At 37.3% G+C, this 16,455-nt stretch overlaps 1 protein-coding gene across 5 annotated transcripts in view; it reads right to left on the bottom strand.

The window, feature by feature from the left end:
* The window catches only part of COBLL1 (cordon-bleu WH2 repeat protein like 1), a 169,553-nt gene that overhangs the window by 12,846 nt on the left and 140,252 nt on the right, over positions 1–16,455 (bottom strand). For all 5 annotated transcript variants that reach the window (XM_070804031.1, XM_070804035.1, XM_070804047.1 and 2 more), the window contains 5 exons: positions 8,799–8,952; positions 8,253–8,327; positions 7,625–7,735; positions 4,341–4,575; positions 3,228–3,322 (listed from right to left, as the gene is read on the bottom strand). In XM_070804031.1, coding sequence (XP_070660132.1) covers positions 3,228–3,322; positions 4,341–4,575; positions 7,625–7,735; positions 8,253–8,327; positions 8,799–8,952 — 670 coding nt within the window. The remainder of the gene's footprint in view (positions 1–3,227; positions 3,323–4,340; positions 4,576–7,624; positions 7,736–8,252; positions 8,328–8,798; positions 8,953–16,455) is intronic.

Here is a 16,455-nt window from a genome sequence, read left to right as displayed (position 1 = left end):
TACAATCTGTATGGACCACATCATTTTACTCACCCCGTTTGAGCCTCAGATGTCAAAAACAAAACTATGTATTATATATCACTTATGTAACAGTAACATGCTTATTAGGATACCATATTGCCCAAAACAAGTACTCATAGAAGATAGCTATGATTTTAAGATGATATTTCAGTCTTTGTTAAGAATGACAAAATGATACTGACAGATTTTAAAAAATGTTTTTGTTCTGTTTTTTTACATTTTGATTCTGTCTTTTCTATAATCCGTAGTATACTTATATTTCATTTAGCATTTGTTAGGATTGTTTCCCTTTTAATGTTATCAGTTTTACTTATGACAGACCACAAAACCTTACCTTTAAGAGCTGAAATAAAAACAACCTAAGTTATTGTCTGACTAATTAGGTGTCCTTGCTAAATAATTTTAGAGGATTTTGTTTTCAGTCACAATATGGGGTGGTTTCAACTACATTAAAAACAACCATGTGGGTTTTTATTTTCTTCTCTGTGAGAAAAGATAACTTTATTTTTCTCATGTTAGAATCCAGGTAGAGAAAACAAACTTTCCTCTCCCAACACTACTTTTCCTCTTAATTTTAATTCAGACCTCCTGAAAACAAAAATCTTTTGCCAGTGTCTAGGTTAACAAAGCAACAGTTGCCAGCCAACAACATGATGGCAAAGAGTTGGAATGAGGCTTCTGGAAGGAAACAGAGGCTTATGACTGAGCCAAGTGATTCATATATACTGTCGTCCTCTAGTCAAGTACCATGAAGAATCATTTCTTCCGAATAACCAGCTAGCCCTCTTCTTCAAAATCCTTGGTGGCCTCTCCTTTCAGATATGACAGTTTGCACAGCACAAGTGAAGTGTGGGCCTTGGAAATCAAATTGTGAATGAATGTCAAGTATTTCTCTATAGTTTTATAATCACTCACTTTCACCTGTAAGATAAAGTTCACTGTCTAAACTATAAAACGGATCCTCTGTGAAAAATGAAAAAAAGGAGCCTAAGTGTATTTCCTTTTCTCTTGCTTATTTCTCATTTTCCACTGAATATAGATATATCCCAGTTACAGAACGGAAACACTTTCTAAAAAAAGGTAAATAATTATAAAAATATATTTTTAAAATGAAATTCCCTATAATAAATCCTAATTTATTGGTTTTAGAACTTCTCCACATTTTCTGTGGGTTATAATTACTTTACCATTATCTACTGAATTTCTCACCAAAATTTCAAAAATTTCAGTGATTGCCAGGCCTACAAACACGACTGAATTCATTAGCTTTTCCTGCTACATATCTGCTGATAATGCAAACAAAATGTCAGTGAATAGACAGGCTATTTTTCAGAAATGGCCAGTAGAGGGAGAAGGTATATTTTGTACTATACTATACTTTCCCCTACTCAAAACTGACACGAACATCAACCACCTGATGAAAGGATCATTTAGATAAGTGCACAGTTTAGGTTTAAAGAAAAAAGGAGAAAAGCAGAATAAAATTAGTTCTAAGGATAACAAATTATTTTAAAAACCACCTAGAGTTGATAGTGGTCATTGTAAATCAAGTGCAAATCAAAATAAGTATATTACAGAAATGTGCTTGGGACCCTAATACTAATATGATACCCAGATCTTTGCAAAAATGATTTAATTTTACTATGATTTTAAACAGTAAGCAGCTTTTAAATCACATCTCAATAGAAATGCTATTGCCATCATAATATATGTTGTTAAAAAGCTGCATCAAGAAGAAAAAATGGGGAAATTATGTACAAGTATATAAGTTGTACACTTGTATCTCAGGAGGTTATTGACCATAAGGACAATGAATCAAAGACATTCATATTCAAATTAACCAACACATACCACATGTATAAAGTGTCATATCTATATACAGCTGTCTATCTTGTTTGTGACATTGGGATAATCCAATACCTATTGAATTTATATATGTATCTATGTATCTCCGGAGAAGGCAATGGCAACCCACTCCAGTACTCTTGCCTGGGAAATCCCATGGACAGAGGAGCCTGGTAGGCTATAGCCCATGGGGTCGCGAAGAGTCAGACATGACTGAGCGACTTCACTTTCACTTTTCACTTTCATGCATTGGAGAAGGAAATGGCAACCCACTCCAGTGTTCTTGCGTGGAGAATCCCAGGGATGGGAGCCTCACGGGCTGCCGTCTATGGGGTCGCAGAGTCGGACACAACTGACGTGACTTAGCAGCAGCAGCATATATCTCTCTCTATGTTTTCTATGGATCTTAACCTAGTTTTATGTACTAACATAATAGATTGGATTTGAGAATAAGCCATTTCCTTCATATCCCCTTAAAATACCATTGTGTATTCACTGCAATTCTGATTTGTATAGTTTCTTTTTTCTGAAATTCAATCCTAACTATATATTTTAACTGTTATCTCAGTATTCTGCTAGGTTCCATAAGAAATTCAAACAAAGTATCAGATACAATTTCTCTGATCGAAGACTGTCCAATCTAGTCAAGTAGTTGAGACACAGAACTACATGGCTTCCGGCAGTCAAGCAACAGAATAAGTGAAGTGGCAGGATTTGGATAATAGTTGAATGGGTGAAGATTATTTTCCAGACAAAGATAATAATAAAATAACCATAGTTCTAATGATAGAACTGAGTGAAATATATATGCCATGAGAAGGAATAAACTATCTTGATTTGGAGGTATGGGGGGAGGAGTAGGAAATACTGGTAAACTTTATTACATGATTAGATGGCTTGAGCCTGAAATATCAGGCAGACAAGTTTTACCCAAGGTATATCAACTTGACTATGAAATAAAACAGGCTTGAGTTAGGGAGTCAGTAGAAGGAAAAAGAAGTAGATCATAAGTATGCATAGAGTATACATTGGTAAGATTCAGAGCTAAGTTAGATAACCTCTAAGATTTAACAACAACATCATCACAAGACATGGTAGTGAGAAGCAAATTTTGGAATCAATACATATTGAACACATACTGCCTGAGTTCAAATCTGAGGTCTACCATTTACTGTGGGACCTCAGGTGAGTTATGTAATATCTTTGTGGATCAATCGTCTGTAAAATGGGACTAAAGTAACAATACCCATTAATGAGTTAGTATACAAGATTAAATGAGCTAATATCAAGTGTTTAAGAAAGGTCCTTGGCATACAGTATGTGCTATGAAAGTGTTCGCTATTAGTGCTTATGGAGCTCACCTCTCTCTTGGTTTGGGTCCAGTGACTTCAGGTTTCTTACACTGTCAACTACCGTCTCTTTGTCGCTTGAATTACATACCATAATGTGTAGCCTTCTGTAAAAATGATATTGTATGTTATATATGATACTATTCAAACACACACTCACACAACAATAAAACAGGCAATAATTTCCAAAGACAGACTGGAACAATCATCTTTTTCTGCCAAATACTGGAAATTTAATAGCAAAGAAAAAATAAAGCTAAGAGGAAATGGTGCTATAAAACATTAGCTTTCATATGTGGCCCTGTAACAAAGCAAGATAGTAGAAGCTTGGTAGGATGGACAGTTTCCCCAAGAGAGTATCTTTTTCTTATTATCAATTATTATCTTTTAAAGAAAAAGGAGCTAAATGAAATTTACTTTCATAGACATTTCCCTTACATCTGGCAAGGTCACCTTGTGACAAGTCAGAATGTGAATTAACTTCACTGGGTGTTTTTTTTTTTTTAATGATAGAGGAGTTTAATTTGGAGACAATCTCATGCAAATTATAGTAAAACTTTGATAAAATGGTTTATTTTACGTTCTTGATTTCATCTTTATTCATAGTGTGGTATTTCTAACAGAATGTAAGTGTACTTTATTATGACTTTCTATTTCTAGAACCAAGGGGAAAGTGCATTCTTTGCTTCACAAAATTGACTGTAAAAATGATTAGTGGCTTAACATCATATTCTAATATGCAGAATTGTTTTATAAACCAGTCAGTAAAAGTTCTTTAGGAGTATTGGTGCAAATTGAGATTATATATTTCATTTTGGCCAAATAGGTAACAGGCAAAACAAACACAACAGAAACAAAAATGCTAATCATACTCATACAAAATAAGTACATGTTGTGGTTTATCTGGCACAGGGACACCAAAACCATTGGATTTGATTTTATTTAAAACCAATCACATGTAAATAGATACTCTATGAATAAAGTTTTTTTAATGATGGTAAAAGGGATAAAGTATAAACTAAAGAAATGACTTCACTTGTGTTTAAAATATCATTTCTGTATTTCAGAAGACTACTATCAGTTAAACAAAGCACCGCCACCACTTCTGGCGTATGGACTACTTACTGTTCATCTGTGTTTCTAGTTCCTTGTTTTTCTTCTTTGGAGTTTTGTGAGGACTCTCCAGTAGCACTGCCAGGGCCTGAGTGAGGATCATTTTTCAGTGTATTTATTATATCAGTAGATACAGTAGGAATGTCTTGTGACTTCAGAGAAGTATTTTCAGCCTCATCTTTAGGCATTTCACTCAGTTCTTCCTTTTCATCTATCTCTTCAAGGCTATAATCAGAGCTTATTCCAGCTACAAAGAAATGAAGATATAATCCTAAATAATAATTTGTCTCATTTATCCAATGCAATTCTGGCAAGGAAGGAATTTTTAAAATAATAATTAGCTGGACTCTTTTAAATTCTGATTCAAAGCTAATAGTAAAATACTTGTCTAATGGTGAATAATTATGTTAATGTATAATCAGATTATCTCAGACATGCATTTCTAAAAATATGCTATCGCTCTAGGTTTTCTTTGTGGTAGAAAAAATGGTTACTTAAGCTTATAAACTTCAAGTTATATATTTCATTTAAGAATGTGTCTTTCAATTTAAATGACTTTTACCTTGATCCAATAGCATTAAATGTAAACAAAAAGAACACAAATTTTTAGATAGTCTATAAGTGTAATTATAAAGTGTGACTCAGTAGTTATGAGTACTGTGATTGAGAATTGTCTGAGCATCCTTTAAAAACACTGATGCTCACCTCTACTGTACATCTGTTAAATTGGAATCTCTAAAGGACAGGACCAAGAATTTTTAAGATTCTTTGGGTGATTCTAGTGTGTAACCAAAGTTAAAAGCCACTTACTTAGATGCTTAATATAATTTTTAAGATAATAGAATAAGCATTATGCTGTGAAAATTGATTTTAATTCCTATTGAGTTTGATTCTCAGAGGCAACTTCCATTAAATCTTTTCTCTATATTATCAAAGTATAATGAGCATATACCTTTTAAGCAGATACACATATATTTCCTTCTCTTTTTCTTGTTGGTTTATTTAATATAAATGGAACCATCATGTATCTGATGTTTTCAACTTTTGTTTCTCCACTCAACTGTATCTTAAAGGTTGTCCCATATCAATATGTATGTGTGTGTATGATTCTTTTCAATAGCTGTGGTTAATATTTTGTTGAATAAAATGGTTTTATTATTATTTCTAACAACAAATGGCCAACAGGGTAAAAGACAAGGAGCCATCCTAAGTGGTTAGTGTCCACACTAGTTCTGAAAGTATATTTAAACCAAAGAATGAAGTTTTGGATCTCTGCTTATTTGAATATAATTCAGTACCTCCACCCACACAATAGCAGCTGAACAAAGTTTAATTTTGCCCCAATTGAGGGAGGGAAAAAAAGTAGTATAGCATTGAATTGTAGTGATCTGCACATCTACAAAATTTAACAAAAAGTTTAATATATTTGAAGAATATTTGAAATACTTAAAATGTATTTGTCTTTAAGCATATAGACAGTAGTATGCCATTTGTGATTTTTAATAAATATGGGGAATTTTAACAACATTTTTGTTATAAATTGAAAAGTAGATTACTAAGAAAAAATAATTTGACTCTAAGTAAACTTATATATATAAATATGTGCCCATACTTATACATCCAAGTCTTTATTGTGACATGAAATAGTTATTTTGATGCCAATGTACAATATTCTGCCTTTAAAGTAACTATATAGATATGACATCTATATAGTAAGAACGTATTTACATAATTTTAGAAATGTATCCAGGAAAACTTAATGGCCATTACGGTTTAGATGCAAGTTGTTTTATAGATGGCTCCTTGATATATGCTAAGCTCTTTTGAAATCAACCGAGGTAACATTTAGCAAATTATTGATCTTTCTCCCTATTTCTCTCTTCACAATCACAAGTATTTTATATAGATACACAATTTTAAGCATGAGGTCCTCACTGAGAAACTGGTCCTAAAGTATGAAGAATGAGTCACATGTTTCAAAAGTCTTTTCAAATTATTTTTCTGGGGTTTTATGAAGTGAAGTCGTTCAGTCGTGTCCAACTCTTTGCTACCCCATGGACTGTAGCCTACCAGGCTCCTCAGTCCATGGGATTTTCCAGGCAAGAATACTGGAGTGGGTTGCCATTTCCTTCTCCAGGGGATCTTCCCGACCCAGGGATGGAACCCAGGTCTCCCGCATTGTAGGCAGATGCTTTACCGTCTGAGCTACTTTATACTTAGTAGTTATAAGCATTATATGTGTGCATGCTCAGTTGTGTCTGACTTTTTGTGAGCCCATGAACTGTAGCCCACCAGGCTCCTCTGTCCATAGAATTCACCAGGCAAGAATACTGGAGTGAGTTGCCATTTGCTACTCCAGGGGATCTTCCCAACCCAGGGATTGAACCCTGCATCTCCTACACTGGCAGGCAGATTCACCGTTGTGCTACTTGGGAAGCCCAAGCATTATGTAGGCTTTCTTAAATAAATTCATTCCTGTCATTAAAAGTCTTAGAAAAGGCTGTGATTCTTTTAAAAAAAATTCTAATCATCCAAGAGCACTTTCACACTTTGTTATTTGATTAGTACAGATTTTCCCAAGCTTTAAAAAATATTAAATCAAGTTTGTTTACTCATACTATGGTCAAATGACCAAATTTTAGAACTACAACAATAACAACGATTATAACAAAATGAGGTGGGGGCTGTGAACAATGAATACTTTTCACAGATGTTATATCGCAACTATCATATTTCAGCTTCATACATTCTAAGGGAAGACAATTCACTTTCAAAGAACAGAATATCCAAACCTTTAGTGTAGTTTGAAGATACAACAACTCCCAAAGTGTGTTTAAAAAAAAAATTTACAAAAATATCATTTGAAAGTGTAATTATTGAAATTTACTTCTATAATTTGAATATATTTATCATAATTTTTTCAATCCTTCTAAAGGTTACAAAATTGAAACAAAAATAAAATTTAAAATATTTAAAATTCACAAAATTCAATTGTGTAAAAGAAATTCAAATAAACATAGTTTGTGGCATCTTATATTATTAAAGCTTAAAATTTCACTAAGCCTTTTGGGACATCTTGTATATTTTTCCTGGAAATAGTCAAAAGGGCAAAATTGTTTGACAAACACTACCCTTTGCTAAAACAGAATTGTATTAGATTAAAGCTATTCTTGTGAACTTTAAAAAAAAATTCATTTATTCAGAAAAATGCTCACTGTATCCGACACTATTGTGGTTGTTACATGAATTATTTTCACTTTCATTTTTAGCCACTGAGGAAAGGCCAGGTAACTTACAGGGCAGAGATGTGGCAGCAGCCTCAGGCGTTCCAGGGCACCCCGAGACAGGGGCTTCGGCGGGCAGCTGGGACACAGCGCACTGTTCATTCCCAGGGCCGAGGGAGGCTTCTGCCAAAGAAGTAAAATCTGTGGTGATGGCACTTAGAAAATAGAATTAAGCAAACAGAGACCGAAAAGCATTTTGGAAGAAATTATATTTGTCACCATCACAGAATTAAAATTCTGATTGCTGTATTTCAGGCTCTGAGCTCAGGAGGGGAATATTTTTCATTTCATACTGTATAATGTGGGTGTTAGCCACTCAGTCATATCCAATTCTCTGTGACCCCATGGACTATAGCCACCAGGCTCCTCTGTCCATGGAATTTTCCAGGTAAGGATACTGGAATGAGTTGCCATTTCCTTCTCTGATCTTCCCGACTAGAGATTGAACCCATATCTTGCGCACTGCGGGCAGACTCTATCAACTGAGCTACCAGGGAAGCCCCTCCCTGGTGGGAAATGGAGTCAAAGTATCTGTATCTCCTTCATGTACAGAGCATTACAAGTAGCTTCTAACTTCATTCCCCAACTCACTGGAAGTTCTTTCTCAGTGGTTACAAGATGAGGAACAGAGGTGTCATACCTGGGCTGGACAGGCCCTCAGAAGAGCTCACTTCTACACCACTGTCGGTAGGAACTGCAGGTACTGACTGCGTGGCTAGAGGACAGAAGAGACATAACCTATAAGCAGGCAGGTCATGTTCACCAATGAAACGATTCCTTACTAGCTTAACTTAGTGACGTTTATATAATTCAGAAAGAAATAGCCCTAACCTCGTTAGAAACCACTTTACTTGTCTAGCTCTGATACAGCTAAATCTGGTTAGATTCCCAATCCTACATGTAGTCAGTCCTGGAAAGATAGTATCTTCTTAATAGACTCAAATTATAATATGCTCATTTTAGGATCATGGAGCTATACAGCTTTACACTTTGTTAGGTTGCAGATTTTTCAAAGGTGGTGAGAATAATCAGGGACTATCTAAGTATTACTATTAAAATCAATTAATTAAAAGTTAAGTTTAAGAACTATTATTATTTAATAAAAAGACATGATTTATAACATATCATATCTGTTGTCTAAAGAAAATACAGCACAAATTAATGTTAATGGGAAAATTAACATTACCAGTCACATGACTGTTCTCATCACTTTGCAGCAGGACTGTTTTCGAGGGCGGGGAAGGTGCTTTTCGCTTTGTCCTTTTCAAAGATGAATTCCCAGCAGATGTGCTGCTGAGCTGCAGAGAACCCGTCCTCACCCTGCCTTCTCCATAGGAACTCTATAGAAAACAAAACAACCAAATGGAATTTCCATTCAAAAATGAACAGCAGGCTTTAGGAAGACACTGACCTTTCCATTCAAACACATCACATGCCAACATGGAGCTTACCAGTCAGGAAGCATTTACAGAGTAACTGCAATGTGCCAGAAATGGATATGTAAAGAAAAAACATGGTTCTTCTCAAGAAAGTCAGGCTAGAATGGGAGGCAGGCATATAAACAACTAATTAAAATGTACATGACTCATAAAAACTAGCTTCCAAAGAAAAATCTAGAGGAAACTACTGGAGTAAAGTCAGAAGTGAAAAAGGAAAGAATATTTGTACATTGAGACTGGCTTGATCTTTCTCTTGTTAGCACAATACATCAATGACAAACATTTCAAAAATCTATATGTTTACCAAAAGCAAGGTCATCTGAGGTCCTTGACTCTATACCCAGCTGACGCTCACACTCACAGCATGTGACTGTCAGCAGGCTGGCCACTGCCTCCTGGCCCATCGCCATGTCATCTTGCTCTTGCCCTTTACAACAAACCTGCTTAAAAGAGTTATTCATAATTTTTTTCTCCCATTTCTCATCTGCCACTTGAACCCCTCCAATCAGACTTCTCTCAATCTTTGATCCATTAAAACTATTCCTGTCTGTGAGATAATAGAAATACATAAAGGTCTCTGTCCCTGTTGCTGGCACAGAGCTCCTAAAACCCTTGAACTTTCCTAACTGACAAGAACACTAGAATCATCTCTTGTTCTAATATTGGTCTTGGGCCCTGGTTCCTGCCACACATCTGGTGAGCAGAAGTGAAATGTTTTGTGTGAGTAGCAGAGAAGACTCAGGGAAGAAACACATAGTAGGAAAGAACTGGGTTTTCCCTACATTGGTAGAAAACTGAGTTTTTACTTTATACTATGAAAGTCATCAATGACCTCCTCCCTGACTAAATCAGAGGTTACTTCTTCAGTTCAGTCACTCAGTCGTGTCTGACTCTGCGACCCCATGAACTGCAGCACGCCAGGCCTCCCTATCCATCACCAACTCCCAGAGTTCACCCAAACTCACGTCCTTCGAGTCAGTGATGCCATCCAGCCATCTCATCCTCTGTCGTCCCCTTCTCCTGCTGCCCCCAATCCCTCCCAGCATCAGAGTCTTTTCCAATGAGTCAACTCTTCACATGAGCTCACTTATTGGACATATTAGCAGCATTACATAGCTGACCATCCTCTAAAGTCTCTTTTTTCTTACATCCAGAATACTATATCCTTATTCTGCATACATCTAACTTTCTATTTCTGTGTGCGTTCCTTTTCATCTAGTCCTTGGACATATTCTCTTTAATATCTATGGTCACTCTTGGTAATCTCCACTATCTCTAGGTTTTCTGTATTATTTATATTATTTACAGGTCTTGAACCTTGTATACATATTTTCTATATTTATTTATATAAATAAATATTTGTATTATTTATATGTTGGTGATTCCAAACTATGTCCCCATTCCTGGACTTCTGTCTGATCTTCATTTAGTATCAAAGCCCATTTCAAACTCAGCATGTCTAAAACTAAGATCCTGATAATCCCTCCTTTCATCTCCCCCATTAAAAATAATCCTGTTCTCACAGTCTTCCCTGTTTCAATAAAAAGCAAGTCATTCTTCCATTTGTTTAGGCCAGAACTTATGGAGTCATGCTTCCTTATCCCGTCTCTCACACTGCATATCAAGTCCATCCTGTTGGCTCATCAGGTTCGACTGCTACCACAGAGTCTGAGTCACCACTAAGAACCTTCTACCTGGATTGCTTCTTCCACACTGCTTCCCTACAGTCCTTCCGCAACATAGCAGCAAAGGTGCCTGTTGAGACAAAAATCAAGGGGCTTCCCTGGAGGCTCAATGGTAAAGAATCTGCCTGGTCAAAGCAGGAGACACCAGTTCAATCCCTGATCTGGGAAGATCCCACATGCCAGGTAACAACTAAGCCTGCATGCCACAACTACTGAACCAGTGCTCTAGAGCCCGTGAGCTGCAACTACTGAACCCTGTGCCACAACTACCAAAGCCTGCATGCCTAGAGCCCACGCTCTGACACAAGAGAAACCACTGCAATGAGAAGCCCACACACTACAGCCAAGAGTAGCCCACCCTCAACCCAACTGGAAAAGGCCCATATGCAGCAACTGAAGACCGAGCACAGCCATAAATAAATCTTAAAAAAAAATCAGGTGAAAGCACTTTGTTCAAAACCCCCTAATAATTTCCCAAGTGATACAGAAAAGCCAAAGTCCTTGTAATGACTTCTAAGGTTATCAGTGACCCAGCACCTAGATCTTTCTGACCTCCTTCTCCAAGTGTGGAGCGGAGTGAGCCACACTGGCCTTCGCGCTGCTCCTTGAATGTGCCAGAAGGAGTGTTCTCACCTCAGGATGGTTGCCCTTGCTGTTCCCTATCCCGGGAATGCTCTTTTTGTAACTTAACATCTTACCCTTTCATTTTCTTCAGGTCATTTCTCAAGTGTCACTTCTCAGTGAGCTCCTCCTTGACTCCCTCCCCCCACCCACCCACCCACACACAATCTCTTTTCCTAGCTTGATTTATGTGCTTGTGCTAAGCCAATTCAGTTGTGTCTGACTCTTTGCAACCCTATGGACTATAGCCTGCCAGGCTCCTCTGTCCATGGGATTCTCCAGGCAAGAATACTGTGGTGGGTTGCCATTTCCTATTGCAGGGGGTCTTCCCGACTCAGGGACTGAACCCACATCTCTTTCGTACTCTGCATTGGCAGGTGGGTTCTTTACCACTAGTGCCACCTGGGATATTTACTGTCAATGTTTAATCTTTCTCTAACAGACTACAGGATTGGCCTGTTTACCTTGTTTATTGTTGCTTCCACCAGGTTTGACTCAGGGTCAGGATGTTTTTTCCTCCTATTTTGCTCACTGCTGTATCTCCAGAACAATGTCTGGTTCATAGAAGTTTCTCGATAAATATTTGTTGAATGAATGAGAGAAATGGACCAAAAATTGCCTTCTTCATTTGTAAATAGAGGCTCTTGATAAATTTGGAGAGTATGTAAAGCTTGGGCCATTCCAATCTTATGAGACAATGTAAGTACAGCTAAGGAAAGCAGTATAGTTCATAAGATGTTTATTAGTCATTATGTTCTGCTACACACCACAAAAAGTTCAGCCAATTACTCTTTTGAAATATTGTCATATTTCCGTCAGAGAAGGAAGAAAGCTTGCCCTCCCAGAGAAAATTTTGAGTCAGCTGTTGTCAGTGCCTGCTCTGTTAGGTACCAAAGTGGAAGGCAAATCATCTCACAGGGACAGAAGCAGGGTCTGGTCCACAGTGGCAGGCACTTGGCGGAACACACCTCTCACTAAGGTTAAGTCATCTTAACAAGGGGTCAGGCAGGGTGGCACCAGGCTGACCTTATCAGTAACTGAAACATTAGACTTCTGTACCAGTTGATAAATAGCTGCAACCATCAATCTCCTCTCCTCTCATTACTCTGGTCCCTTCTACAGAACCCTTTGCTGCTGCTAAGTCGCTTTAGTCATGTCCAACTCTGCACGACCCCATAGATGGCAGCCCACCAGGCTCCCCTGTCCCTGGGATTCTCCAGGCAAGAACACTGGAGTGGGTTGCCATTTCCTTCTCCAATGCATGAAAGTGAAAAGTGCAAGTGAAGTCGCTCAGTCGTGTCCGACTCCTAGCGACCCCATGGACTGCAGCCCACCAGGCTCCTCCATCCATGGTATTTTCCAGGCAAGAGTACTGGAGTGGGGTGTCATTGCCTTCTCCACAGAACCCTTTAGACGTCTCCAAAATCCAGCATGAAATGAGTTAGAACCTGCCACCCAAACCCAGATTTTGATTCTGAGTCACTAAAGCCAATTCTGATTAAATCAGAGGGTCACCCCCTGAAACACCTCACCTGGATGGGCATATGGGTGGGTCCTCACCCATATGCTGCTTGGACCTTTAAATAATTAGGAGAAAGACCCTTGATGATAAGAGATGAGAAAGGAACGTAGTGATAAATCAGGAGTATTTAAATATCATTTTGAATAGAACATAAAGTTTAAATAAAAACCTTCTTATGATGATGTGTCTGTGTTTGGAAATGTTCACTTGCCATCTTATAAAAGTAACAAATTTAGGGACGGTTAGGAAGAAGGCCAAAAATTCTCCTAAAACAATGTGGCACTTCACTTTTTGAAACACTGATCTAAAATATCAAAAGCAGTAAAAATGTCATTTTATTTCTTGATGAGGTTACTTCTGTAAAGCCCTATTCAAGTAGGCCTCATTCCTATCACAGACCTAGTTTATCAAAAGAAACACAGTAGGTGATCAGGAAGTAACTGGTGAGTGCATGAAGCCAAGGCTTCATCTGGTCCTCCTAATTCTACGCTGACGCCATGTTTCCCATCTCTGGACTGATTGCTCTCATGTCATCTGAAAACAACTTGTGTTCCCCTTCAGGTCAAGTTCCCAGCCACAGTCATTTATTGGTCTTTTCTATGACCTGACAAAAGCAGTCACAACATGAATTTCTCAGACAACTATATCTGTTTAAGAGTTAGAGCTCTTAAAATTTGATTATAATATTATAAAGCAGATAGCACAGAAATTAAAAAAAAGGGAGAAATGTATATACAGAGATTCACAAATTTATATGGACTGAATAACTCAAAGACAGAGTAAAAATAAACTCATGTATTTCATTTATCATCCTAGAGGTCTTAAAATAAGCTAACTTTTTTTTTGTACAGGATATTTATATTTCTATGGATAAATAATTTAAAATTTATCAAAATATACATATTTCAGCATCACAAATGTTGAACTATTTTTAGTAGCATTTGTGAAGACAGTTGAGGGAATGCATGTTAGAAGGGCAAAGCCATGAATGTCTTGCAGGGAGCATATGTTTTATAACCTTATTGTGTAAGATTTACCCCCTTCCTCTATTGTACGGGTGTGTAATGAAAGCAAATGGACTTGTGTTTCTAGACTAGCACATGGGTCATACAGACTTAAGAACAAAGACCTTTGAAGAGAACATGATCATCACTGCGTGTGACGAGGTCAACTTATGTTAACTATATCACTTGATTCCATGCTATAATTAATGATAAGAGCTTACTAAATTGATGACAAAAATGTAAACTTAACGGATGCTGTAAGATGGACCAGGCAGGATTTTTTAAGGACTAAGAATGATGAGTTTAAAAAATAAGCCTCAATTAGTGATGGGAATATTACTTTCATTTTGAGATATGAATGATATTAGCATTCAAAGAATAGCTTAATATACATTTTTTGTTGTCCTATAAGAGAGCGCCACAAGAGTTTTTAAATTTGTGTGTGTGTGTGTTTAGAGGCTGTTAGAAAAGAATTTTAATCAGCTAAGCAGCAGCCAAGAGAAAATCAAACTTGGACTTATTCCATGTTAATTAAAATATCGCTATTAAGATTAAACTGAAGGAACCCCTGGATCCTATATGAAAACATTTCTCTTGGGTAAAAACCTGCAGAAAAAGAAAGTGCATTTAAGGTAGAAGACCTAGGTATTTCTAAATAGACTGTAGCCAAGAAAACTGGCATGTGCCTTGGGATACTTGTAGAATAACAGATCCAGTACACACGTATCCAGTACACAAGTAGTACGTCTACTTTCTAAAAAGTAGACATACTAAACTAACGCAGTTATTTAAGTAAACACATGAGTTCCTACATAAAATATTAAAGAAATAAAAAAGGGTGAGGAAGGGCATTATGTATTCTTCAGCCCCATTTTGTTCTGCGCACTTCAGGAATATGCTCCTTAATCAACTCCCAGTGGTTCTACTCTTTCATTCATCAGGGTTGAGCTACCCAGGATGTTGAGTGTGAATCTGTCTAATTGGAGAGAAGTTTACAGAGGGTTTGCAAGCTGGAAGAGAGGCAATGTAATGGTTACCAAACACAGGGGCTTTGGAGTCAATGCCACGGCTTGCACCAGGAGAGCATAGCATTTACTGTCCCTGCAACCTTCTGCTTCCTCCTCCACAAAGTGGGACAAGTAACAGTACCTGCTTCACTGGGGTTGGATGCTCATGTGAAATGACCTGTGTCAGGCACGGGGTGCTGCACCTGGTACAGGGAACCTGCTCCACAAATAGTAGCTCATGTTATGACACATAATTTGCCTCTTTTCAAGTATGTGAAAGTGTAAATAGGCCAATGCCAGTTATAATTAGGGGTTAGAGCAAAAAGTATAGGTAAAAGGAGGTATTTAAGACTGGTCCTTTCTTTAGTGCTGGTGGTGCTGGGAGTCCTACTAGAGTCAGTCTCAGTTATAGTCAACCTCAAACAACTGCAGGAGCTTGTGCTTAGTCCACTTTACAAACCAATTCCACTGTGTGTAAAACTCCACCGTAAGTCACTTCAGGCAGCTTCATCATACCTTCATCAGACGTTAAAGGAGTTTAATAAAAGCTAAATGTTTAATACCAGTTTGTTAAATCTTAGTGGGGGGGGGGGTGTATTAAAGTATATAAATCTGAAATATTTCATACATTTAGTGCAAACATTTAAAATAAAAGAACTGCTTAGAACTGTCTTTAGTTTTTACCAGCTAGCCAAGGTACATTTCCTTTGCTCAAATTATGATGGAAATTTTTAAAAGGAGTTGCAGCTGCTGCTGCTAAGTCGCTTCAGTCGTGTCCGACTCTGTGAGACCCCATAGACGGCAGCCCACCAGGCTCCCCCGTCCCTGGGAATATCCAGGCAAGAGCACTGGAGGGGGTTGCCATTTCCTTCTCCAATGCATGCAAGTGAAAAGTGAAAGTGAAGTTGCTTGGCCGTGTCCGACTTTTCATGACCCCATGGACTGTAGCCCACTAGGCTCCTCCGTCCATAGGAATTTCCAGGCAAGAGTACTGGAGTTGGTTGCCATTTCCTTCTCCAAAAGGAGTTGAGATCATATTATATTTAAGTCCAGAGGATTTACAAAACAAGAAAACAGAGAGGTTTCTTCTTACTATGGGAAAAATGCTTTGGTTAGTGATTAGAAATCTCCAATTATTTATTTTAGTTAGAGTCAGTAAGTCTGATTGCCTTCAGCAAAAACTACACTTCTAACAGTAACGTACATCACTGAATTTTATTGTCTGTGAAAAAAAAATTGGTGCATAAACAGAATTCACTAGTGAAAGTGACAGGGTCAAGCTGAAAACCATGCCAGATAGTTAATCCCTCATAATTCACATCCAGATCAGAATTCACTGGTTCAAAATAAAAGTAAATTTAGCTGAAGAAAACAGAATTGAATGGCATTCAATAGATTTACTTAGTACTAGAACTGTAGTAGTTATTAAATTACTTATTAATCACAGTTGAATTACCTGATGTGGATCATTGAAATCAATATATTCTGGTTAAAAGAGAAGAATACAATTAGGAAAATAAAAAGACTAAATCAAAGGATGGAAATACAGTGATTCAAGTTCAATG

Source organism: Bos indicus, chromosome 2 (genome assembly GCF_029378745.1).
Source record: "Bos indicus isolate NIAB-ARS_2022 breed Sahiwal x Tharparkar chromosome 2, NIAB-ARS_B.indTharparkar_mat_pri_1.0, whole genome shotgun sequence".
NCBI lineage: Eukaryota > Metazoa > Chordata > Mammalia > Artiodactyla > Bovidae > Bos > Bos indicus.
The sequence above is the reverse complement of the archived record's forward strand: the minus strand, read 5'-3'. Positions and strand labels throughout refer to the sequence as shown.